General features: G+C 51.0%; 2 protein-coding genes across 2 annotated transcripts in view; one reads left to right on the plus strand and one right to left on the minus strand.

The window, feature by feature from the left end:
* LOC135020888 (uncharacterized) overlaps positions 1-1,266 on the minus strand; it is a 106,854-nt gene extending 105,588 nt beyond the window's left edge. The window contains exon 1 of the mRNA XM_063953213.1: positions 941-1,266. Coding sequence (XP_063809283.1) covers positions 941-1,024 — 84 coding nt within the window. The 5' untranslated portion in view covers positions 1,025-1,266. The remainder of the gene's footprint in view (positions 1-940) is intronic.
* Positions 1,267-14,361: 13,095 nt separating this feature from the next.
* Positions 14,362-24,781, plus strand: part of ERCC5 (ERCC excision repair 5, endonuclease) — a 188,708-nt gene continuing 178,288 nt past the window's right edge. Inside the window, exon 1 of the mRNA XM_063950764.1 lies at positions 14,362-14,668. Within this exon, the coding sequence (XP_063806834.1) occupies positions 14,362-14,668 (307 nt within the window). The remainder of the gene's footprint in view (positions 14,669-24,781) is intronic.

A 24,781-nucleotide genomic window follows, 5' to 3' on the forward strand; every position in this document is an offset into this window, starting at 1 on the left:
TCCCCAGCATCCACTAGGACGTTAGAGAAATATCTGTATGTGCCCAGCGTGACTTCTTTTTTTGCAAGCTGCCTCAATGCCTGCATGTGCCCAGCGTAGTGTTGTTTGCAAGCTGCTGCAAGAGATGTGCACAGCGACATGCATCCGCGTTTGTTTGCAAGCTGCTGCGGTGCCTGCATGTGCCCAGCGTGTCTCCCAGGGATGACATCATCTTCCTGTGCCCCAGAAGCACCAATCAGCGTCTCAGAGCGTTACTCGGGTCTGAAAACACGGGTAATGATTGTTTCCACTGCACACTTACCAGGGTCATTATCGTGTTCTACCCAGGTAGCTATCCGGGTAGGATTCCCGGGTCACTCAACCCGTGTTGAGCCGTTTCCACTTACTAAAAAAAGCTGTGTCGATGCGCGCCCCCATGCGAAAACACAGGTAAATTTAGCTAGTGAAAAAGGGGTATTACACTGAGTGTGTAGGGTACATGATGAGCAGAGCAGAGGATGTGACACACACACAGAGGATGACAGGTAGATGCTAGAATGAAGTGGCCTAAAGGACCTATGACATCAGGGGGGAGCCACGTCACCAGGGGGAGGAGCTAGGCTAGCAGGATAGTTCTTCTACTATCCACGCCACCAACTTTTACCTTTAGTAACCCGGTGGCGAGCGTAAATTTCGGGTACCCTGGGGCAGATGTATTAACCTGGAGAAGGCATAAGGAAGTGATAAACCAGTGATAAATGCAAGGTGATAAACGCACCAGCCAATCGGCTCCAATATGTAGATTAACGGGATAATTGGCTGGTGCATTTATCACTGGTTTATCACTTCCTTATGCCTTCTCCAGGTTAATACATCTGCCTGTTCGGCCATGGCTCCTCCCCTGGTGACGTCAGAGGTCCCTTCTCCAACTTGGATTTAGAACTAACCGAGGAGGAGATACCTGTTTCAGGAACCCGGCGGCTTCCAGCTCAGTAGACATTCCCCCACTCAGCACTCTCATTTCTCCTGCTCCCAGGAGCCCCATTATGTGCCAGCCCTGTCAGTGCCTCTCTACCAGGTAGCGGTGCCTCCCTCCAGGTAGCAGCAGCAGGTGTCTGAGGAGAGAAGGTGAGCGCGGTCATCATTACACGCAATCACCTCCTCCCATTACTATAGCCATCTGCCAGCTGGGGAGGTTCACACACCCAGCTACTGATGCCAGGGGCGGCGCTGTACCGCGTAACCTCGAAACTTGTACCCTGCTATGCGGCACAGCTGCTCTCACACATGCGTACACACAGCAGAATCAGATAAGCCGCGCTCTGTATGCCAAGCTATACGTACACACGCCAGCCCCGGGCACCGTGCCCTGCTCACAGCGCTTCATCTAATATGTTTTCAAGAGAGTAGAACTGCAAGTCCCAGAGAACACCACACCGACGGTCACGTGACTGTATACTGACCAATGAGCAGCCTTCGTCTTTGTACAGGAAGTGTTCTCCCCTCGCACACAGTAGTGGGGCGCCGCTACTGGCTGGCTGCGGTGTGTATGTGTGCTGCCGCTGATGGTACGGGGCAGGCCGGCCCGGGTTAGTGAATGTCTCCCGTGGGAGGGTCGTGCTGCCCGGCATAGGAGGAAGTAACAGCCGGGTGTCCAGCGTGTGCCGTCAGTGTATGGGGGCTGTGTGTTCTCTCATCTTTTGTTTGCCGGTCAGTCGCTGTATAAACTTTTTCCTCTTTAGTATACACATCGCACATGCATGTCATACACTGCTCCAGCCTGGCACAGCCTCAGGGCAGGTATATGGGGCCACAATTTCTGCAGTGCTGGGCGGTAAACAAAGTTAACTTTAAAAGCAAGATGTGTGATACAGTTACACGTATAACTGGTACAAGTAGCACATAACAAGTACATGATCTATACTTACGAGTTGAAAGTAGCAGAGTAGCGATACTTAAAATTGCAGCTGAGAACACAATGGGTACAAATGATAGGCAGTATTGCCCTTATTTATCAATGAGTGATAAATTTCACCAGCCAATCAGCTCCTAACTTCCATGTCACAGGCTGTGTTTGAAAAATGACAGTTAAGAGCAGATTGGCTGGTGCAATTTATCACTCATTGATAAATAAGGGCACATGTATGGTATTGAGGACCTGCTTGCTCTTTAGAGCTCACAATCTATATTCTAGAGGTTGGTGGAGACAGGAGCAGTGGAGCACAGGTGGACAATTCTAAAGGAATATACTTGAGTAGTCTTATGAGGGAAGAATAGGGTTACAGGTGAATTTTGAGGGAGCACTTGAAAGATTGTAGATTGTGGGGAGTCTGGTCAAGTGAGTGAGGAAGTATTAAGTGGGGAGCAATGCAGGAGAAGTCTTGGAAGTGGGACGGAGGAGGTAATGAGAGGGTAGGGGAGGTCACAGCAGTGGCTAATTCAGTCTCAAATCCTATCACTATGAAATCTGTGTCTTTATAGGTTTGCATAAGCCTAGATGTCACTGACAACTGAGTCTATTCTAATGGCTGTTAAAAGGAGCTATATTAAATAAAGGACAATGTTTAATAGATATTCACTAGACAACTCGCAAACAATTGTCATCAGCCCCCGTACCCAGCGGAGGTGGCGGCATCTGCAAGTGCATACACACTTGCAGTTGCCGGCAATTATGAACAGTGTGGGGAGGGCGGAGCAGGGGCCATTTTGCATTTCGGCAGCATGACCCTCACTGGCGATGTCTGCATCGTTAGCGAATTAGTGCATACACACTGGATGATATTGTGACCAATGTGTCAGAATCAGGCACATCGTTACACGATATCATCTAGTGTGTACGCACCTTTAGAGAGGTGGATTAGGAATCAGATTGAGGGAATGGGCCTTCCTACAATGGTCTGTCTTTAGGGAATGTTTGGAAAATGCAAGAATGGGAGAGTTGAATGTGACAAAGCAGAAAATTCAATAGAAGCAGCACTGTGTAAAGTTTGATCAAAGGATGTTTTAAATAGGGAGTGTCAGTCAATGGGTCAACCCCATGTGGTTGACATGTAAAAGGTAGCCACCTATAAAGATCAGCAGGTCCAAAAGATTGACGCAGACAAAAGGTCGATGTGAAAATGGTCTACACTACTTTTTTTTTTTTTGGGTGCCATTTACCGTTTTAAGCCGCATGTAACTCCAATTAGTGTACCACATGGCTTGTTTTGCTCGCCTCGATTTGAGCAAGGTTACTATTACCTTTTGTAGTCCCGGTGGATGGTAAATTATGACAAAGTTGAAAAGAAAACCAAAAAAAATTCTCATGTTGACCTTTTGTATATGTTGACCTTAATCACTGTCAACCTTTTAAATGACGACCTTTTGACCATGTCGACTGTTCGGGGTCGACATATGTACTGTTGACCTATCATCTGGATACTGACGTAGGTCACTGCTGGGATTGTTTTAGTAATCTATGGAGGGATTTTGTAAATAAGAGTAGATATTGCATTTCTTGGGGAAAGGAGGGGGGGGAGGAATTAATGCTGTGCATACACTGGGGGGCATTCAAGTTGCCCATGCCTGGGTTCCCCACTCGGATGGTGGTCCACGCCACCACCCGAGGGGGTATATAACCCTGGGGTGACCAAAGCGTAGTGAATCCATGACTGTACATGCTGCACTGGCTGCCGATATTCTGCTGTCGGGATCCTAGCGTCTGTCTCTTGATCGCTGAGATATCATACTGAATCCGCATACACTGACAGATAAGACATTTTATCTAAGAGTCTGACACCCAGTATATATCATGGCCATACACTGTAAGATATTTTGCAGTGTATTACACACAATATCTGCAGAAGCAGACATTTCTGCAGCGGGGTACACTGGTATTCCACAGGGAATAACATCAGGGTGTAGAGTTGGATCTTGATCCGAGGCACCAACAGGCTAAAGCTTTGACTGTTCCCAGGATGCATTGCACCGCCTCCTCTATAGCCCCGCCTCCAGGCACTGGAGCTAAGGGTGTGTACACACGGTGAGATCCTTGCTATGCCCGATTTTCACTTGCGATTTCCCGTGAGCTCCCTGGAGCCCAGCACCACCGATTTTTGACTAACTTTTCTTGAGATATGGACTATGGGGTATATGCAATTGTGGTCGAATTCCCGAAATTGTCGAATTTCGGGTCATTTTCGGCCAAAAAAAAAAATTCCCCTATGCAATCCAGTGCTTTCCGACCAAAAAACGGACTTTCAAAATTCGACTTTTTGAAATTCGAATTTTTGCAGATTCGACTTTTCTGCAATGATACAAGTGCTGCAATTCGACCAAAGCATATTCAATTCAAGTTTTGAAATTCGACAGCAGTGCTTTTAGACAGCAAATTCGTCATTTTCAATCCGCCACACTTTGGAGGGTGAAAACAAAGAAAAAAATTTTAAACATGTTTTTTTTGGTGTTTTTTTTTTTGGGAATAGCAGATCTATTTATATTAGAAGGGATTAGGTACTTTTTTTTTTTTTTGGGAGGCACAAATATTATTTATATATTTTTTAAAATATTATTATTTTTTTTTTTTAATGCTGGAAGGGTAAAATCATAAAAAAAAATGGCGTGGGGTCCCCCCTCCAAAGCATAACCAGCCTCGGGCTCATTGAGCTGGTCCTGGTTCTAAAAATGCGGGGTAAAAATTGACAGGGGATCCCCCGTATTTTTAAAACCAGCACCGGGCTCTGCGCCTGGTGCTGGTGCCAAAAATACGGGGGACAAAAAGAGTAGGGGTCCCCCGTATTTTTAACACCAGCATCGGGTTCCACTAGCTGGACAGATAATGCCACAGCCGGGGGTCACTTTTATGCCGTGCCCTGCGGCCGTGGCATTAAATATCCAACTAGTCACCCCTGGCCGGGGTACCCTGGGGGAGTGGGGACCCCTTCAATCAAGGGGTCCCCCCCCCCCAGCCACCCAAGGGCCAGGGGTGAAGCCCGAGGCTGTCCCCCCCCATCCAATGGGCTGCGGATGGGGGGGCTGATAGCCTTTGTGATAATAAAAAGATATTGTTTTTTCTCTAACGTCCTAGTGGATGCTGGGGACTCCGTCAGGACCATGGGGAATAGCGGGCTCCGCAGGAGACAGGGCACATCTAAAAAGCTTTTTAGGTCACATGGTGTGTACTGGCTCCTCCCCCTATGACCCTCCTCCAAGCCTCAGTTAGGTTTTTGTGCCCGTCCGAGAAGGGTGCAAACTGGATGGCTCTCTTAAGGAGCTGTTTAGTAAAGTTTTTTTTTAGGTTTCTAATCAGTGATTCCTGCTGGCGACAGGATCACTGCAACGAGGGACTTAGGGGAGAGACTTGCAACTCACCTGCGTGCAGGAGGATTGAAGTTTTAGGCTACTGGACACTGAGCTCCAGAGGGAGTCGGAACACAGGTCAGCCTGGGGTTCGTCCCGGAGCCGCGCCGCCGATCCCCCTTACAGACGCTGAAGAAAGACGGCGGAACGGAGGTCCGGAAACAGGCGGCAGAAGACTTCACAGTCTTCAGAGAGGTAGCGCACAGCACTGCAGCTGTGCGCCATTGTTGCTACACGGCTCACTGACACGGTCACGGAGGGTGCAGGGCGCTGCTGGGGGCGCCCTGGGCAGCAATATAAATACCTATTTGGCAAATAAATACATCACATATAGCCATTAAGGCTATATGTATGTATTTAACCCAGGCCAGTTTTCCTAATAACCGGGAGAAAAGCCCGCCGTGAAAGGGGCGGAGCTTATTCTCCTCAGCACTCAGCGCCATTTTCCTGACCAGCTCCGCTGGTGAGGAAGGCTCCCACTCTCCCCTGCACTACAGAAACAGGGTTAAAGAGAAGGGGGGCATAAATTGGCGATATAATTATATATTAAGAGCCCATATATAGAAACAACACCTTCTAGGGTTGTTATATACATTATGGCGCTTTTGGTGTGTGCTGGCAAACTCTCCCTCTGTCTCCCCAAAGGGCTAGTGGGTCCTGTCCTCTATCAGAGCATTCCCTGTATGTGTGTGCTGTAGGTCGGTACGTGTGTGTCGACATGTATGAGGAAAATGTTGGTGAGGAGACGGAGAAAATTGCCTGTAATGGTGATGTCACTCTCTAGGGAGTCGACACCAGAATGGATGGCTTACTTATGGAATTACGTGATAATGTCAACACGCTGCAAGCCGGTTGACGACATGAGACAGCCGGCGGACAAATTAGTATCGGTCCAGGCGTCTCAGACACCGTCAGGGGCTTGTAAAAACGCCCATTTACCTCAGTCGGTCGACAGACACTGACACGGACACTGACCCCAGTGTCGACGGTGAAGAAACAAACGTATTTTTCCTTTAGGGCCACAAGTTACATGTTAAGGGCAATGAAGGAGGTGTTACGTATTTCTGATACCACAAGTACCACAAATAAGGGTATTTTGTAGGGTGGGAATAAACTACTTGTAGTTTTGCCTGAATCAGATAAATTAAATGAAGTGTGTGATGATACGTGGGGTTCCTCCGACAGAAAGTTATGGGCGGTATACCCTTTTTCCCGCCAGTAGTAAGGGCGAGTTGGAAAACACACCTTAGGGTGGACAAGGCGCTCACACGCATATAAAAAACATGGCGTTACCGTTTCCAGATACGGCCGCCCTCAAGGAGCCAGCTGATAGGAAGCTGAAAAATATCATAACAGTATATACACACATACTGGTGTTATACTACGACCAGCAATCGCCTCAGCCTGGATGTGCAGCGCTGAGGGGGCTTGGTCGGATTTCCTGACTGAAAATTTTGATACCCTTGACAGGGACAGGATTTTATTGTCTATAGAGCATTTTAGGGATGCATTTCTATATATGTGTGATGCGCAGAGGCATATTTGCATTCTGGCATCAAAGAGTAAATGTGATGTACATATCTGCCAGACGAAGACACGACAGTGGTCAGGTGAGGCAGATTCCAGACGGCATATGGAAGTATTGCCGTATAAAGGGGCGGTCCATTGGACCTGGTGGCCATGGCAACAGCTGAAAAATCCACCTTTTGTTACCCCGAGTCACATATTGGCAGAAAAGGACACAGTCTTTTCAGTCTCAGTCCTTTCGTCCCCATACGGGCAGGCGGGCGAAGGCCAGTCATATCTGCCCAGGGGGAGAGGAAAGGGAAGAAGACTGCAGCAAGCAGCTCATTCCCAGGAACAGAAGCTCCTCACGGCTTCTGCCAAGTCCGCAGCATAACGCTGGGGCCGTACAAGCGGACTCAGGTGCGGTAGGGGGTCATCTCAAGAGTTTCAGCAACACTCGCAAGGGAACTCCGGGATCCTACATGTAATATCCCAGGTGTACATTGGAAATTCGAGACGTCTCCCCCTCACACAATTCACAGGCTGTATTCCCAGCAGGTGATAATCAAAGTACCCTTCTTACAACAAGGAAGGGGGTAGTATTCCACACTATATTGTGGTACTGAAGCCAACCGGCTCGGTGAGATCTGAAATATTTGAACACTTACATACAAGCATTCAAATCAAGATGGAGTCACTCGGAGCAGTGATAGCGAACCAGGAAGAAGGGGACGATATGATGTCACTGGATATCAGGGACGTTTACCTACAGGTCCAAATTTGCCCTTCTCACCAAGGGTACTTCAGGTTCCTGGTACAGAACTGTCACTATCAGTTCAGACGCTGCCGTTTGGATGGTCCACGGCGCCCCGGGTCTTTACCAAGGTAATGGCCGGAATGATGATTTTTCTTAAAAGAAACATGGACGCTTTCCTGATAAGGGCAAGGTCCAGAGAACAGTTGGAGGTCGGAGTAGCACTATCTTAAGTAGTTCTACGACAGCACGAGTGGATTCTAAATATTCCAAAATCGCAGCTTTTTCCGACGACACGTCTACTGTTCCTAGGGAAGATTCTGGACACAGTCCAGAAAAACGTGTTTCTCCCAGTGGAGAAAACCAGGGAGTTATCCGAGCTAATCGGGATCCTCCTAAAACCAGGAAAAGTGTCAGTGCATCATTGCACAAGAGTCCTGGTAAAAATGGTGGCTTATTACGAAGCAATTCCATTCGGCAGATTTCCCGCAAGAACTCTTCAGTGGGATCTGCTGGACAAATGGTCCGGATCGCATCCTCAGATGCATCAGCGGATAACCCTATATCCAAGGAAAAGGGTGTCTCTCCTGTGGTGATTACAGAGTGCTCATCTTCTAGAGGGCCGCAGATTCGGCATTCAGGATTGGATGCCGGTGACCACGGAGGCCAGCCTGAGAGGCTGGGGAACAGTCACACAGGGAAAAAATTTCCAGGGAAGTGTGATTAAGTCTGGAGAATTCTCTCCGCATAAATAAGCTTAAAGCAAATTTATAATGCTCTAAACTTAGCTAGACCTCTGCTTCAAGGTCAGCCGGTATTGATCCAGTGGGATAACATCACGGCAGTCGCCCACGTAAACAGAAGGGCGGCACAAGAAGCAGGAGGGCAGTGAAAACTGCAAGGATTTTTCGCTAGGCGGAAAATCATGTGATAGCACTGTCAGCAGTGTTCTTTCCGGGAGTGGACGACTGGGAAGCAGACTTCCTCAGCAGGCATGACCTCCACCCGGGAGAGTGGAAACTTCATAGGGAAGTTTTTCAACATGATTGTGGACCGTTGGCAAAGACCAAAGGTGGACATGATGGCGTCCCGCCCGAACAAAAACGGGACAGGTATTCCGCCAGGTCATGAGACCTTCAGGCGATAGCTGCGGATGTTCTGGTAACACCGTGGGTGTACCAGTCTGTGTATGTGTTCCCTCCTCTGTTTCTCATAACCAGGGTATTGAGAATTATAAGACATAGAGGAGTATGAACTATACTAGTGGCTCCGGATTGGCCAAGAGGGACTTGGTACCCGGAACTTCAAGAAATGCTCACAGAGGACTAAGGGCCTGGGGAGCTAAGAAGGGACTTGATTCAGCAAGTACCATGTCTATTCCAAGACTTACCGCGGCTGCGTTTGACGGCACGGCGGTTGAATGCCGGATCCTGAGGGGAAAAGGCATTCCATAAGAGGTCATACCTACCCTGGTCAAAGCCAGGAAGGAGGTGACCGCACAACGTCATCACCACATGTGGTGAAAATATGTTGCGTGGGTGAGGCCAGGAAGGCTCCACGACGGAAATTCAACTAGGTCGATTTCTACACTTCCTGAAAACAGGAGTGTTTTGGACCTCAAATTGGGGTTCATTAACATTTAAATTTCGGCCCTGTAGATTTTCTTCCAGAAAGAATTGACTTCAGTTCCTGAAGTCCAGATTGTAAAGGATGTATTGCATATACAGCTTTTTTGTGCCCCTAGGGGCACCGTGAGATCTCAACATAGTGTTGGGATTTCTTAAAATCATAGTGGTTTGAACCGCTCAAATCTGTGGATTTGAAATATCTCACATGGAAAGTGACCATGCTGTTGACAAATATCTCACATGGGAAGTGACCATGTTGTTAGCCCTGGCCTCGGCCAGGCGATTGTCAGAATGGGCGGCTTTGTCTTACAAAAGCCCATATTAAAATTTTCCATTTGAACAGGACAGAACTGGGACTCGTCTCCAGTTTCTTCATGAAGGGGTGTCAGCATTTTCACCTGAAACAACCTCTTGTGGTGCCTGCGGCTACTAGGGACTTGGAGGACTCCAAGTTACTAGACGTGGTCAGGGCCCTAAATATATATATATATATATATATATATAGTTAGGACGGCTGGAGTCAGAAAGTCTGACTTGCTGTTTATACTGTATACACCCAACAAGCTGGGTGCTCATGCTTCTAAGCAGTCTATTGCACGCTGGATTTGTAGTACAATTCAGCTTGCACATTCTGTGGCAGGCCTGCCACAGACGAAATATGTAGATGCCCATTCCACAAGGAAGGTGGGCTCATCCTGGGCGGCTGCCCGAGGAGTCTCGGCATTACAACTTTGCCGAGCAGCTACGTGGTCAGGGGAGAACACGTTTGTAAAATTTTACAAATTTTGATACTCTGGCTAAGGAGGACCTGGAGTTCTCTCATTCGGTGCTGCAGAGTCATCCGCACTCTCCCGCCCGTTTGGGAGCTTTGGTATAATCCCCATGGTCCTGACGGAGTCCCCAGCATCCACTAGGACGTTAGAGAAAATAAGAATTTACTTACCGATAATTCTATTTCTCGTAGTCCGTAGTGGATGCTGGGCGCCCATCCCAAGTGCGGATTGTCTGCAATGCTTGTACATAGTTATTGTTACAAAAATCGGGTTATTACTATTGTTGTGAGCCATCTTTTCGGAGGCTACTTCGTTTTGTTATCATACTGTTAACTGGGTTCAGATCACAAGTTGTACGGTGTGATTGGTGTGGCTGGTATGAGTCTTACCCGGGATTCAAGATCCTTCCTTATTGTGTACGCTCGTCCGGGCACAGTACCTAACTGAGGCTTGGAGGAGGGTCATAGGGGGAGGAGCCAGTACACACCATGTGACCTAAAAAGCTTTTTAGATGTGCCCTGTCTCCTGCGGAGCCCGCTATTCCCCATGGTCCTGACGGAGTCCCCAGCATCCACTACGGACTACGAGAAATAGAATTATCGGTAAGTAAATTCTTATTTTCCAATAGTACTACAAGTCCCAGCAAGCCTCCCCCGCAAGCTGGTACTTGGAGAACCACAAGTACCAGCATGCGGGAGAAAAACGGGCCCGCTGGTACCTGTAGTACTACTGGGAAAAAAATACCCAAATAAAAACAGGACACACACACCGTCGACAGTAAAACTTTATTTCATACGTCGACACACACATACTTACCTATGTTCACACGCCGACATCGGTCCTCTTCTCCATGTAGAATCCACGGATACCTGTAAAGAAAAGTTCAAAATACTCACCTCAACCATGGTCCAGAGATAAATCCACGGACTTGGCAAAATAAGAAAACGCAAATACCCGCACCAAAAACGGACTGAAAGGGGTCCCATGCTGACACATGGGACACCTTTCCACGAATGAGACCTGTCAGTGACAGCTGTCACTGACAGGTCTCTAAGCCAATCAGGAAGCGCAACTTCGTTGCGCTCACCTGATTGGCTGAGCGCCGTCTGCACTGTGACAGCGCATCGCACAGCTCCCTCCATTATATTCAATGGTGGGAACTTAGCGGCTAGCGGTGAGGTCACCCGCCGGTCAGCGGCTGACCGGCGGGTGACCCCACCGCTACCCGCAAAGTTCCCACCATTGAAAGTAATGGAGCGGCTTTGCGATGCGCTGTCACAGTACAGACAGCGGACAGCCAATCAGGTGAGCGCCACGGAAGTAGCGCTTCCTGATTGGCTGAAGGGACGTCAGTGACAGGAGTCACGTGATGTCCCGGCATTCGGGAGAAAGGGGTCTTATGTGAAAACATTGGACCCCTTTCTAGTCCGGTATGGATCGGTGTTCGGTTTGTTTTTTTGCCAAGAACGTGGATTTACCTCTGGACGTGGATGTACCTCTGGACGCTGGAAGGTGAGTATAATTTTTTCACAGGTACCCTCGGATCGTCGGCGACCGTGGCAGTCGGCGTGTCAACATAGGTAAGTATGTGTGTGTCGGCAGTATGTAATAAAGTTGTACAAGTCACGGTGTCTGTGTCCTGTTTTTATTTGGGTATTTTTTTTCCAGTAGTACTACAGGTACCAGCGGGCCCGTTTTTCTCCCGCATGCTGGTACTTGTGGTTCTCCAAGTACCAGCTTGCGGGGGAGGCTTGCTGGGACTTGTAGTACTAATGGAAAAAACAATATCTTTTTATTATCACAAAGGCTATCAGCCCCCCCATCCGCAGCCCATTGGATGGGGGGGGACAGCCTCGGGCTTCACCCCTGGCCCTTGGGTGGCTGGGGGGGGGGGACCCCTTGATTGAAGGGGTCCCCACTCCCCCAGGGTACCCCGGCCAGGGGTGACTAGTTGGATATTTGATGCCACGGCCGCAGGGCACGGCATAAAAGTGACCCCCGGCTGTGGCATTATCTGTCCAGCTAGTGGAGCCCGATGCTGGTGTTAAAAATACGGGGGACCCCTACTCTTTTTGTCCCCCGTATTTTTGGCACCAGCATCAGGCGCAGAGCCCGGTGCTGGTTTTAAAAATACGGGGGATCCCTGGCCAATTTTTCCCCTGCATTTTTAGAACCAGGACCAGCTCAAAGAGCCCGAGGCTGGTTATGCTTTGGAGGGGGGACCCCACGCCATTTTTTTTCCGGGTTTTTCACGTTTTTTTCCCGTTTTTTAAAATCGCGGCAAAATCCGCCAAATCGGCCGATTTTCGCCCGCGATTCTGGCGAATCCGTTTTTCATTGAATATGGTGAATCCCGGCAGGCACCTGCCGGGATTCACCTGGCGAATTTGGTCGAATTAAAAAACGGCGATATTTGCCGCGAATTCGACCGCAATTGCATATACCCCTATGTGTGCTTACGATTTTGGCTTATGTGAGATGTCATTGACATGTGGGATGAACTAGATAGTACACCGATCTAGCAAGGATTGATTTGCCTGTACGGTCTATCTTTTCTTGCGATGCCGACCTGGCGGGACCGAGCATCAGGATCGAATCGGGATCGCAAGGTGACTTTCACCTTGCGATCTGCACTAACTTTTCTTGCGATTTTGACTATATAGTCAAAATCGAAAGAAAATATCTCACCGTGTGTACACCCTTAGTTTTTAAGTTGGTGCCTGCAGAGCAGGCAGCTAACAGGTGGGGCTGCGCTAGGCAGCCCTGAAAAGAGCTTTTTTAGAAGACTTCAAGGGCCGCAGCACTTTTATGTCAGTCTGACATTCTGTGCTGTGGCTCCATCACCTCCCCAGCAGCGCTGCATACTCCTGCGACCTGGTTCCCGGGTACTTGTGGCGGAGGTGCGCCCGACTTCAGGCACACACCGCTGACGCTCTCTTGGATCGTGTGGCTGCAAATCAGGGAGGAGGTAAGAGGGTCCCCCAGGTGGGACCCGCCGGTTAATTGCGATCCGGTCGCGGTCCCAGGAGACGGACCGCACCGATGGCGTGGACACTGTACTGCACAGGGACCTCACTATATCCACCAGGGCAAGGGAGCACAGGTCGGATTTACTAAAATCTGTTTGTTATAGGCTCCACAGTACCCGGTGGTGAGGACCAGCTTAGGGGATAGGGCGCTGACCTGTAGCCACTCCCCCAGCTCCAGACGCCATCTACTGCTGGTGTTCCCGCCCTGGAGCTGCATTTCACTCTCCCTCACTCCCTGACTGAGATTTTAACGTCATCTTCACTACTAGCTGGGCTGATCTCCGGGACTGCAGGGCACTGTCGCCTCTGTAAAGCCTCCTGCCTCATCAGTGCTGTGCATTTACAAACACTTAAGTATTCTACGGGCGGGATTCAATTCTTTTCACCCCTTTCCACACCCATTCTGTTTCTGCCCTCGGGGGCATGGTATAATTATTTCAACTTGCTATCCTTGGAGTAACAAGGTACCAGACCCTTTAAACAGCTAAACCTGATTACTATGGGTGCGATATGCATGATAACTAGGATCATTTTGGACAGGAGATTGGGCGTGATATATCATTTGAATTCCACCCTACATGTCATTTTAGACAGTGTTAGTTAAGAACAAGTGTACCACTATCTGAATATTTGGTACTAGTATTCTGTGATATTCATCCAGTATCTACAGTGCATTGTTATATCTATACTCATACATAATTATATGTAAATTACTAGTCCAGTGCAGTTTTATTGTTTATATGTAATAACTTCTGCATTGTACATGTGCCTGTAGCTGTTGTGTGGGATTCCATTCTCCTGTATCACATATTGCTATCACTATATTCTGTACCCTGAGGGGCTTGGTGCGTCAGGGTCCCATATATATATATATATATATATATATATATATATATATATATATCGCAGAATATACAATTTGGTATTATTACTGTCTGTTTCAGTCACTTCATAACGCTTAGAATGATCCTCTGTTTTGTGTCCTGTGTTTACTGTCACATAACAGGTTTTTTTTTCGGATATAGTGTTTGTCTGGCTGTATTCCACCGTTATGCCTTACGGCTACCTTCCCTATAATGTGTGCCACACAGGGTGGGAAATCCGTGGACGCTTCTGCATCCTGCAGTACTGGCACCATGGATTTACCTGTGAGGGAAGTTTTAGCTGCTGGTGCAGGCGCTGAGTGCTGTACACCCAGTCTACCTGCAGTACCTGTGGCCAATCAGGACCCACCTTGGGCAGCGTTCTCAAGTATGCTGAGTACACTTGTGACACGTCTTGCACCCCCTGTGGCTCCTCCTGTGCCATTGCAGCCACATATTTTCCCTGTAGTTAATCCGCTCTGGGCGGATGCAATGTCTACCCAATTACAACAATTAAATCAATCCTTGGTAAAACAAAAATCTCCCCCACGCCCCTCTGGGGCCAAAGGGTCATCTAAAAGGGCCATTTCTGCCTCACAATCCACTAATATTTCGGATAATTCTTCCGATGGGGATGGGGAATATACTGTTCCGTTAGACACTGATACAGTTGCTTCTGATGAGGTATCTTCAACCCAGATTGATGTCCCTGACCTAGTGGAGGCTATTAAGCTAATTCTTCAAATAGATTATGACTTTGAGCCTACTACTGCGACTAAGAAACCTGATAAGTTCAAATGTCAGAAGGTTTCTTAGGTTGTCTGACCACTTAATTGACATACGTCAGGAATCCTGGTTGTCACCAGGAAATAAGTTTTCCCTGTCTAAAGAGATGCTAGATCATTATCTTATCCCTGCAGAGTTGAGTAACAAGTGGGAAACTTCACCGCCAGTGGACTCTCATGTCGCTCGTCTTGTGGTGTCATCTACTCTGCCTGTCACCACTGTCGCCTCACTGAAGGAACCGACAGATAAGCGTGTGGAAGGATACCTGAAGTCTATTTACTCCCTTACTGGCGCTGTACATAGACCCACTATGGCAGCCTCCTGGGCTGCGAAAGGTATTAAAGCTTGGGTTCAGGCAATTGAGGATGAGCTACCTCAGGACTTTTCTGACACTGCCAGACAATATCTGTCTTATTACCACAGCGTCCCACTATATTCAGGAGGCGGCATCTGATGCAGGTGTAATGGCGGCCAAGGCGTCTACTACGTCCATCCTGGCTCGTCGAATTATGTGGTTTAGGTCCTGAAAGGTGGACCTGGACTCCAAAAAGACTTTGGAGGTACTCTCATTTAAGGAAGATATCCTATTTGGGGAGGATCTGAACAAGATTGTAACTGAATTGGCTACTGCCAAGACTGCATGTCTCCTAAATACTAATCCTTCTGTTCCGAAGGCTAAGAGTACCACCTTTCGTTCCTTTCAATCTCCAGGAAAAGCAAAGGGTCAGGCGTATCCGTGACAGGCTCGTGCTTCCAAAACCACTAAACCTAAATCTAAACAATCCTGGGCCACCGTCAGCCTGCTTCCCAACTAGACAAGCCTGCTGCATGATGGGGCGGGCCTCCCCCTGGGGTACCCAAGGGTGGGAGGCCGACTTCTGCAGTTCGCCCAGGCCTTGTTAGAGACCACTTTGGATGCCTGGGTGCGGGAAGTTGCCTCTCATGGGTACGCAATCTCTTTCAAGAGACGTCCCCCCTGCGGATCTGTTAAAAGTGCAAGCTTTACACTTGGTTGTACAATCCCTCCTGGATACAGGAGTGGTACTGCCGGTGCCTCTGTCTCAGAGAGGTAGGGGATACTATTCGACCCTGTTTCTAGTTCCGAAGCCAAATGGGTCATTCCAGCCTATACTCAACCTCAAATCATTGAACAAGTTTGTGAGAGTATCCAAATTCCGTATGGAAACCCTACGCTCTATAGTGCTGGCCATGGACCCCGAACAATACATGGTATCCCTGGACATACAGGATGCTTACCTGCACATACCTATTGCCATGTCGCATCAGCAATATCTGCAGTTTGCTATTGGCAACCTACATTATCAATTCTAGGCACTGCCTTTTGGATTGGCCACTGCCCCTCGGATCTTCACCAAGGTCATGGCCGTGATGACGGCTCTTCTCCGCCGTCGGGGAATCAGGATCCTGCCGTATCTGGACGACTTGCTGATCCTTGCTAACTCTCAAGAGATTCTTCTCAGTCATCTGGAACTGACGGTCCAATTCCTACTAGCCCACGGGTGGCTAATCAACTGGAAAAACTCCTCGCTGGTCCCTGCTTGGAGCATGGTGCACCAGGGGGCACTCCTGGACACGCAAAACCAACAATTGTTTTTTTTTGTCTCCAGGAAAAGTCTTGAAACTTCAGTACAGGTTCAGATATTTCCTCTCTCGCCCAGGAGTATCAATACACTTAGCGATGCAAGTACTAGGCCTCATGGTGTCGGCTTTCGACATGGTGGAGTACACTCAATTTCATTCCCGCCCTATGCAGAGGTTAATCCTTTCCAAGTGGGACGGCCTGCCTCATCGGATCAGGTCTCAAATGATCTCCTTGACTTCGGAGGTTCGTCTGTCACTGAGCTGGTGGCTACAGGACCAACAGTTGAGAAGTGGCCGTCCCTTCTGGATCTCCAACTGGGTCCTCTTGACAACGGATGCCAGTCTGCGGTGTTGGGGCGCGGTGTTGGAGCAACACACTCTCCACGGCCGGTGGACCAGGGAGGAATCTCTCCTCCCAATAAACGTTCTGGAATTGCAGGCAGTGTTCAGTGCGTCGACACTGGCCCTGCCTCTGTAGTTGAACAGGCCTGTTCTGTACTAATCAGACAACGCCACCACGGTGGCGTACATAAATCATTAAGGCGGCACTGGAAGCCGCATGGTAATGCTGGAAGTATCAAAGATCCTCCATTGGGCGGAACGCCGTCTGCCAGCAATATCGGCAGTGTTCATTCCCAGAGTCCTCAGCTGGGAAGCTGATTTCCTCAGTCATCAGGACGTTCACGCCAGAGAGTGGAGTCTTCATCCGGAAGTCTTTCAACTCCTAGTAGACAAGTGGGGCCTACCAGATGTAGACCTGATGGCGTCTCGACACAATCACAAGGTATCGGTCTTCGGATCAAGGACAAGGAATCTTCAAGCAGCATTCGTGGACGCACTGGCAATTCCATGGACCTTTCGGCTGCCATACGTGTTCCCTCCAGTGTCACTCTTGCCCAGGGTATTGCGGAAGTTCAAGCAAGAAAGAGGAATACTTCTCCTAGTCGCTCCAGCATGGCCCAGACGGCATTGGTTCTCAGACCTGCAGGGTCTCTCGATAGAGCGTCCTCTTCTACTTCCTCAATGCCCAGACCTCCTCGTTCAGGGCCCTTGTCTATCCGGACCTGGCCAGACTGGCTTTGACAGCGTGGCTCTTGAAGTTACATTCCTGAGGGCTAAGGGATTATCTGAGGCGGTTAGTCAAACTATGTTGAAAGCCTGTAAACCGTCTTCTGCACGGATTTATCATAGGGTCTGGATTTCTTAATTCACCTGGTGTGCTGGTAACAATTATGATGCATATACTTTCAAAACTTCCAGACTTTTGGCTTTTCTGCAACAGCGCCTGGACTCGGTGTGGTTTCAGAGGAAAATTGCTTCTCTCCCTGACATTCATACTTTCACTCAGTGTTATACGGATTCAACCTCCCTGTGTCCCTCCGGTGGCTCCATGGGATCTGTCTTTTTTAAAGGCTCTGCAATAGTCTCCATTTGAACTTCTTGAGTCTGTGTTTCTGCTGGCTATTGCCTCTGCTAGGAGTGTGTCGGACTTTGGCATGTGGTCCTGTCGTCCACCCTTTCTGATTTTTCACTGTGACCGGGCTGTTCTTAGAACTCGCCCTGGTTATCTACCTGAGGTGGTATCGGCCCTCATTCCGAGTTGTTCGCTCGCTAGCTGCTTTTAGCAGCTTTGCACACACTAAGCCACCGCCTACTGGGAGTGAATCTTAGCTTTGCAGAATTGCGAACGAAAGATTTGCAAAATAGCGAATAGAATAGCGATCAGAAATTTCTTTGAAGTTTCCGAGTAGCTCGATACTTACTCTGCCACTGCGATCAGTTCAGTCAGTTTCGTTCCTGGTTTGATGTCACAAACACACCCAGCGTTTCTCCAGCCACTCCCCCGTTTCTCCAGCCACTCCCGCGTTTTTCCCAGAAACGGCAGCGTTTTTCCGCACACTCCCATAAAACGGCCAGTTTCCGCCCAGAAACACCGACTTCCTGTCAATCACACTCCGATCACCAGAACGAAGAAATGTCTTCGTTAAGCCGTGAGTAAAATACCAAACTTCTTAGCAAATTTACTTGGCGCAGCCGCGGATCGAACATGGCTTGCGAATAAGCAGACCTTGGCCAGATGGATTAGAATGGTGATTGCACAAGGCTATGCGCAGGCTGGGCTCCCAGCTCCTGCTGCTATCAAAGCCCATTCTACTCAGTCTGTTGGACCTTCTTGGGCGGCCCGCCGTGGTGCGTCCACTGAACAATTGTGCAAGGCGGTTACATGGTCCTCAGTGAACACGTTCATCAGGTTCTATGCCTTTGATACTTCCGCCTCCCAGGATGTTTCCTTTGGACGCCAAGTTGATTTACCCGCTACAGTGCATCCCCTCCCATGAGGAACTGCTTTAGGACATCCCCGATGTTATTCCCTGTGGAATACCAGTGTATCCCACTGCAGAAAAGGAGATTTATGGTAAGACTTACCATAGTTTAATCTCTTTCTGCGGGGTACACTGGATTCCACAGGGCGCCCACCCTAACGCACTTCGCTTTTTTGGGTTTGTGTGGCATTAGCCGCTAGTCCCTTCTCCTGTCGTGAGAATGTGGTTCTATGTGACTAACATCTACCGTCTCTTTTGCCTGCTACTGCATTAGACTGGTTAACGAAACTGAGCTCCAGTGCCTGGAGGTGGGGCTATAGAGGAGGTAGTGCAATGCATCCTGGGAACAGTCAAAGCTTTAGCCTGTTAGATCCTACTCTACACCCCGATGTTATTCCCTGTGGAATCTAGTGTACCTTGCAGAAAGAGATTTAACTATGGTAAGTCTACCATAAATCTCCTTTTCCTCATTTCTCCACTGTGAAGGAACTGGGTAAATGTCGTTTGGTCAGCTGCAGCAGTGCATACAATGCCAGATACCACCGACCAATCGGATTGATGATTCGGCATAGCTGATCAATATTTTAAGACCCGTGGTCGAAGACACAGTACAGTTATCTGGCCGATCCACTGATATCAGGCAGATTGCCCAGGTAATTGTATAAGCGAGTGGTTCCCAAACTTTTTGGAATCACGACACCCTAGAGCATCAGAATTCTTTTCACGACACCCCTAGGCCAAGAGTTTGTTATTCAGAAATTTAGAAAAAAATAGTAAATTAAATAAATTATGTTTATATGTCATCCTTAGGTTTAATTATGTGATGGAGGGACAGGATTCGCTTCTATTTGTCCACATACTTTGATTGGCAACCACAAGTTCTAGTTTTGCCTATTACATTTGCAAAACGTTTGAATTGGTCCTGGGCCACCAACCTGAGGCACCCCTGCAAGTGTCCTGCGGCACCCCAGGGTGCCACGGCACACAGTTTTAGAACCCCTTGTATAAGCTATGCCAAAATTATTTTGTTATTTTGAGGAAATGCAAAAATGAGGCAAGTTGGTGGGAGTTGCAGAATTGCACAAATTTCTGGCTGTATAAGGGTTAAATGACCAGTTTACCTTGCAATAACTAGCTCTCTTGAGGACATTGTTGGTGGTGGAATTCCGTTGTTTCTTGTTTGCAGAGATGTCACCCTGTACATATAATACACAGTAGATTCATAGCTGGTTACTGGAAGTGCAGAGAGATTGTTAACATCTAAAGCAAGTGTTGAAATACAAAGTTTTCTAGCAAATTGGATGGTTTGGGGCCCCCAACACTGACATGTTTCAACGATACATATTTGGATACCACTGGTATTCATCACTTACTTTGCTCTGCAGTCACCGATGTTGGCTCCCACTCACTGGTCTCATCTCCAACTCAGCAGTCTCTTCTCCATTTATGCGAAATGCTCATATGCAGCAGAGATCCAGCAAATACTCTCTGGCTTCATTGGGCCCAATTGCTGGGTTTAGTTAATGCCATATTAGGATGGTATTTGCCTTTCGCCTGATTCCTCCATCTCCACAAAGGTCTATTTTGATGTTGGCAATGCCAGTAAATAGGTTACTGCCAGATAAATACAGTGGTCATTTGGGGTCATTCTGAGTTGATCGTAGCTGTGCTAAATTTAGCACTGCTACGATCATCTTCCCTGACATGCGGGGGGGACGCCCAGCACAGGGCTGTTCAACAAATGCAACCCAAAACCATGATTTTGAATTTAGGTTAAAATTATGGAATACCTGAAATTACAACCCATTTCAGTTTTGTTTTTTAATTATTATTATTTGCAGAAAATAAACCTGATTGTTTTTTTTAAATCGAGCTTGTATAGCTAAAAAAAACATGCTAACCAGTCGGGAGATGAATGGGACATAGGGGCTTAATTCAGAGTTGATCGCAGCAGCAAATTTGTTAGCAGTTGGACAAAACCATGGTGGTCATTCCGAGTTGATCGCACGCTGACGATTTGCACAGCGATCAGGTTACTACGCGCGTCGTACGGGTACAAACAGCATTGTTGTTGGGCAATGCTTCTAGCGACTAATCCATTCGCACGGGGTGATCGCAAGGAGATTGACAGAAAGAGGGTGTTTATGGGTATCAACTGACCGTTTTCTGGGAGTGGTAGGGAAAACACAGGCATGTCCAAGCGTTTGCAGGGCGGGCGTCTGACGTCCGTTCCGGAACCAGACACGCTGAAGTGATTGCAAGATCTACTCTGAAACTGCAAAAAACTTTTTCGTCCCGCTTGGCTGCACATGCGATTGCACACTTACAAAGCGAAAATACACTCCCTCGTGGGCGGCGACTATACGTTTGCACGGCTGCAAAAAGTAGCTAGTGAGCGATGAACTCGGACTGAGGGCCCATTTGCACTGCAGGGAGGGCGCAGATATAACATGCAGAGAGAGTTAGATTTGGGTGTGCTGTGTTCAAACTGAAATCTAAATTGCAGTGTAAAAATAAAGCAGACAGTATTTACCTTGCACAGAAACAAAATAACCCACCCAAATGTAACTCTCTCTGCAAATGTTATATCTGCCACACCTGCAGTGCACATGGGGGGTAATTCTGAGTTGATCGCAGCAGGAATTTTGTTAGCAATTGGGCAAAACCATGGGGGTAATTCCAAGTTGATCGCAGCAGGATTTTTGATAGCAACTGGGCAAAACCATGTGCACTACAGGGGAGGCAGATATAACGTGCAGAAAGAGTTAGATTTGGGTGTGGTGTGTTCAATCTGCAATCTAATTGCAGTGTAAAAATAAAGCAGCCAGTATTTACCCTGCACAGAAACAATATAACCCACCCAAATCTAACTCTTTCTGCACATGTTATATCTGCCTCCCCTGCAGTGCACATGGTTTTGCCCAGTTGCTATCAAAAATCCTGCTGCGATCAACTTGGAATTACCCCCCATGTGTACTGCAGGGGAGGCAGATATAACGTGCAGAGAGCGTTAGATTTGGGTGGGTTATTTTGTTTCAGTGCAGGGTAAATACTGGCTGCTTTATGTTTACGATGCAATTTAGATTGCAGATTGAACACACCCCACCCAAATCTAACTCTCTGCACATGTTATATCTGCCTCCCCTGCAGTGCACATGGTTTTGCCCAATTGCTAACAAAATTCCTGCTGCGATCAATTCAGAATTACCCCCATGGTTTTGCCCAAATGCTAACAAATTTGCTGCTGCGATCAACTCTGAATTACCCCCATGGTTCCCTGAGGTCACTTTGATGTGTTCTCATGTGCATGCTGACTCTGGGTTGGACAAATTCCAAGGGCCACGTTACTAACATACCTACAAAATAGGCTGCTGCCGCCCCCCAGTGCCCCTCCCAGTGCCAGATGCGCAGATTGCCCCCCCAGTGCCAGATGCACACATTGCCCCTCCCCAGTGCCAGATGCGCACATTGCCCCTCCCCAGTGCCAGATGCGCACATTGCCCCTCCCCAGTGCCAGATGCGCACATTGCCCCTCCCCAGTGCCAGATGCGCACATTGCCCCTCCCCAGTGCCAGATGCGCACATTGCCCCTCCCCAGTGCCAGATGCGCACATTGCCCCCCCCCCAGTGCCAGATGCGCACATTGCCCCCCCCCAGTGCCAGATGCGCACATTGCCCCCCCCCCCAGTGCCAGATGCGCACATTGCCCCCCCCCAGTGCCAGATGCGCACATTGCCCCCCCCCCCCAGTGCCAGATGCGCACATTGCCCCCCCAAGTGCCAGATGCGCACATTGCCCCCCCAGTGCCAGATACTTAGGTGCATGGGATTTGATGCTTGAAGATTTAGGCTGTGTTATATCCAGATGGTTCCATGATATGGTAAAGTAGGTGTTGATATTATTAAAGCATAATGTTGCTGTGAAGAGAAATTGGCTAGAAAACACTGACCTGGTGGGCTTGTCTGTGTAAGAGGGTGCTGTTTTCCTTTGTTACAGGACCAAGGGCCTAATTCAGATCTGATCGCAGCAGCAAATTTGTTAGCTAATGGACAAAACCAAGGGGGTAATTCAGACCTGATCGATCGCTAGCGTTTTTTGCAGCGCTGCGATCAGGTCATGCGCACACTGCCCCCCCATGCCGCCAGATGCGCACACCTGCCCCCCCCGTGCCGCCAGATGCACACACTGCCGCCCCCCCCGTGCCGCCAGAGGCGCACACTGCCCCCCCCCGTGCCGCCAGAGGCGCACACTGCCCCCCCCGTGCCGCCAGAGGCGCACACTGGCCCCCCCCCGTGCCGCCAGAGGCGCACACTGCCCCCCCCGTGCCGCCAGAGGCGCACACTGCCCCCCCCGTGCCGCCAGAGGCGCACACTGCCCCCCCGTGCCGCCAGAGGCGCACACTGCCCCCCGCCGTGCCGCCAGAGGCGCACACTTGCCCCCCCCGTGCCGCCAGAGGCGCACACTGCCCCCCCCCGTGCCGCCAGAGGCGCACACTGCCCCCCCGTGCCGCCAGAGGCGCACACTGCCCCCCCCTCCCCCCGTGCCGCCAGAGGCGCACACTGTCCCCCCCCTCCCCCGTGCCGCCAGAGGCGCACACTGTCCCCCCTCCCCCGTGCCGCCAGAGGCGCACAACTGCCCCCCCTCCCCCCGTGCCGCCAGAGGCGCACACTGCCCCCCCCCTCCCCCCGTGCCGCCAGAGGCGCACACTGCCCCCCCCTCCCCCCGTGCCCGCCAGAGGTGCACACTGCCCCCCCGTGCCGCCAGAGGTGCACACTGCCCCCCCCCGTGCCGCCAGAGGTGCACACTGCCTCCCCCCCGTGCCGCCAGAGGTCCTCCAGGGCACACTGCCCCCCCCCGTGCCGCCAGAGGTGCACACTGCCCCCCCCGTGCCGCCAGAGGTGCACACTGCCCCCCCCCGTGCCGCCAGAGGTGCACACTGCCCCCCCCGTGCCGCCAGAGGTGCACACTGCCCCCCCCCGTGCCGCCAGAGGTGCACACTGCCCCCCCCCGTGCCGCCAGAGGTGCACACTGCCCCCCTCCGTGCCGCCAGAGGTGCACACTGCCCCCCCCGTGCCGCCAGAGGCGCACACTGCCCCCCCTGCCGCCAGAGGCGCACACTGCCCCCCCCGTGCCGCCAGAGGCGCACACTGCCCCCCCGTGCCGCCAGAGGCGCACACTGCCCCCCCGTGCCGCCAGAGGCGCACACTGCCCCCCCCCGTGCCGCCAGAGGCGCACACTGCCCCCCCCCCCAGCCGTGCCGCCAGAGGCGCACACTGCCCCCCCCCCGTGCCGCCAGAGGCGCACACTGCCCCCCCCCGTGCCGCCAGAGGCGCACACTTGCCCCCCCCCCCCCGTGCCGCCAGAGGCGCACACTGCCCCCCCCCCCCGTGCCGCCAGAGGCGCACACTGCCCCACCCCCCGTGCCGCCAGAGGCGCACACTGCCCCCCCCCCCGTGCCGCCAGAGGCGCACACTTGCCCCCCCCCCCGTGCCGCCAGAGGCGCACACTGCCCCCCCCCCCCGTGCCGCCAGAGGCGCACACTGCCCCCCCCCCGTGCCGCCAGAGGCGCACACTGCCCCCCCCCCCGTGCCGCCAGAGGCGCACACTGCCCCCCCCCCCGTGCCCGCCAGAGGCGCACACTGCTCCCCCCCCCGTGCCGCCAGAGGCGCACACTGCCCCCCCCCCCCCGTGCCGCCAGAGGCGCACACTGCCCCCCCTCCCCGTGCCGCCAGAGGCGCACACTGCCCCCCCTTGCCGCCAGAGGCGCACACTGCCCCCCCCCGTGCCGCCAGAGGCGCACACTGCCCCCCCCGTGCCGCCAGAGGCGCACACTGCCCCCCCCCCGTGCCGCCAGAGGCGCACACTGCCCCCCCCCCCGTGGCCGCCAGAGACGCACACTGCCCCCCCCCGGTGCCGCCAGAGACGCACACTGCCCCCCCCCCCCGTGCCGCCAGAGGCGCACACTGCCCCCCCCCCCGTGCCGCCAGAGGCCGCACCACTGCCCCCCCCCCCCGTGCCGCCAGAGGCGCACACTGCCCCCCCCCCCGTGCCGCCAGAGGCGCACACTGCCCCCCCCCCCGTGCCGCCAGAGGCGCACACTGCCCCCCCCCCGTGCCGCCAGAGGCGCACACTGCCCCCCCCCCCCGTTGCCGCCAGAGGCGCACACGTGCCCCCGCCCCCCCGTGCCGCCAGAGGCGCAC

The sequence above is a fragment of the Pseudophryne corroboree genome, chromosome 2 (genome assembly GCF_028390025.1).
Source record: "Pseudophryne corroboree isolate aPseCor3 chromosome 2, aPseCor3.hap2, whole genome shotgun sequence".
Taxonomy (NCBI): Eukaryota; Metazoa; Chordata; class Amphibia; order Anura; family Myobatrachidae; genus Pseudophryne; species Pseudophryne corroboree.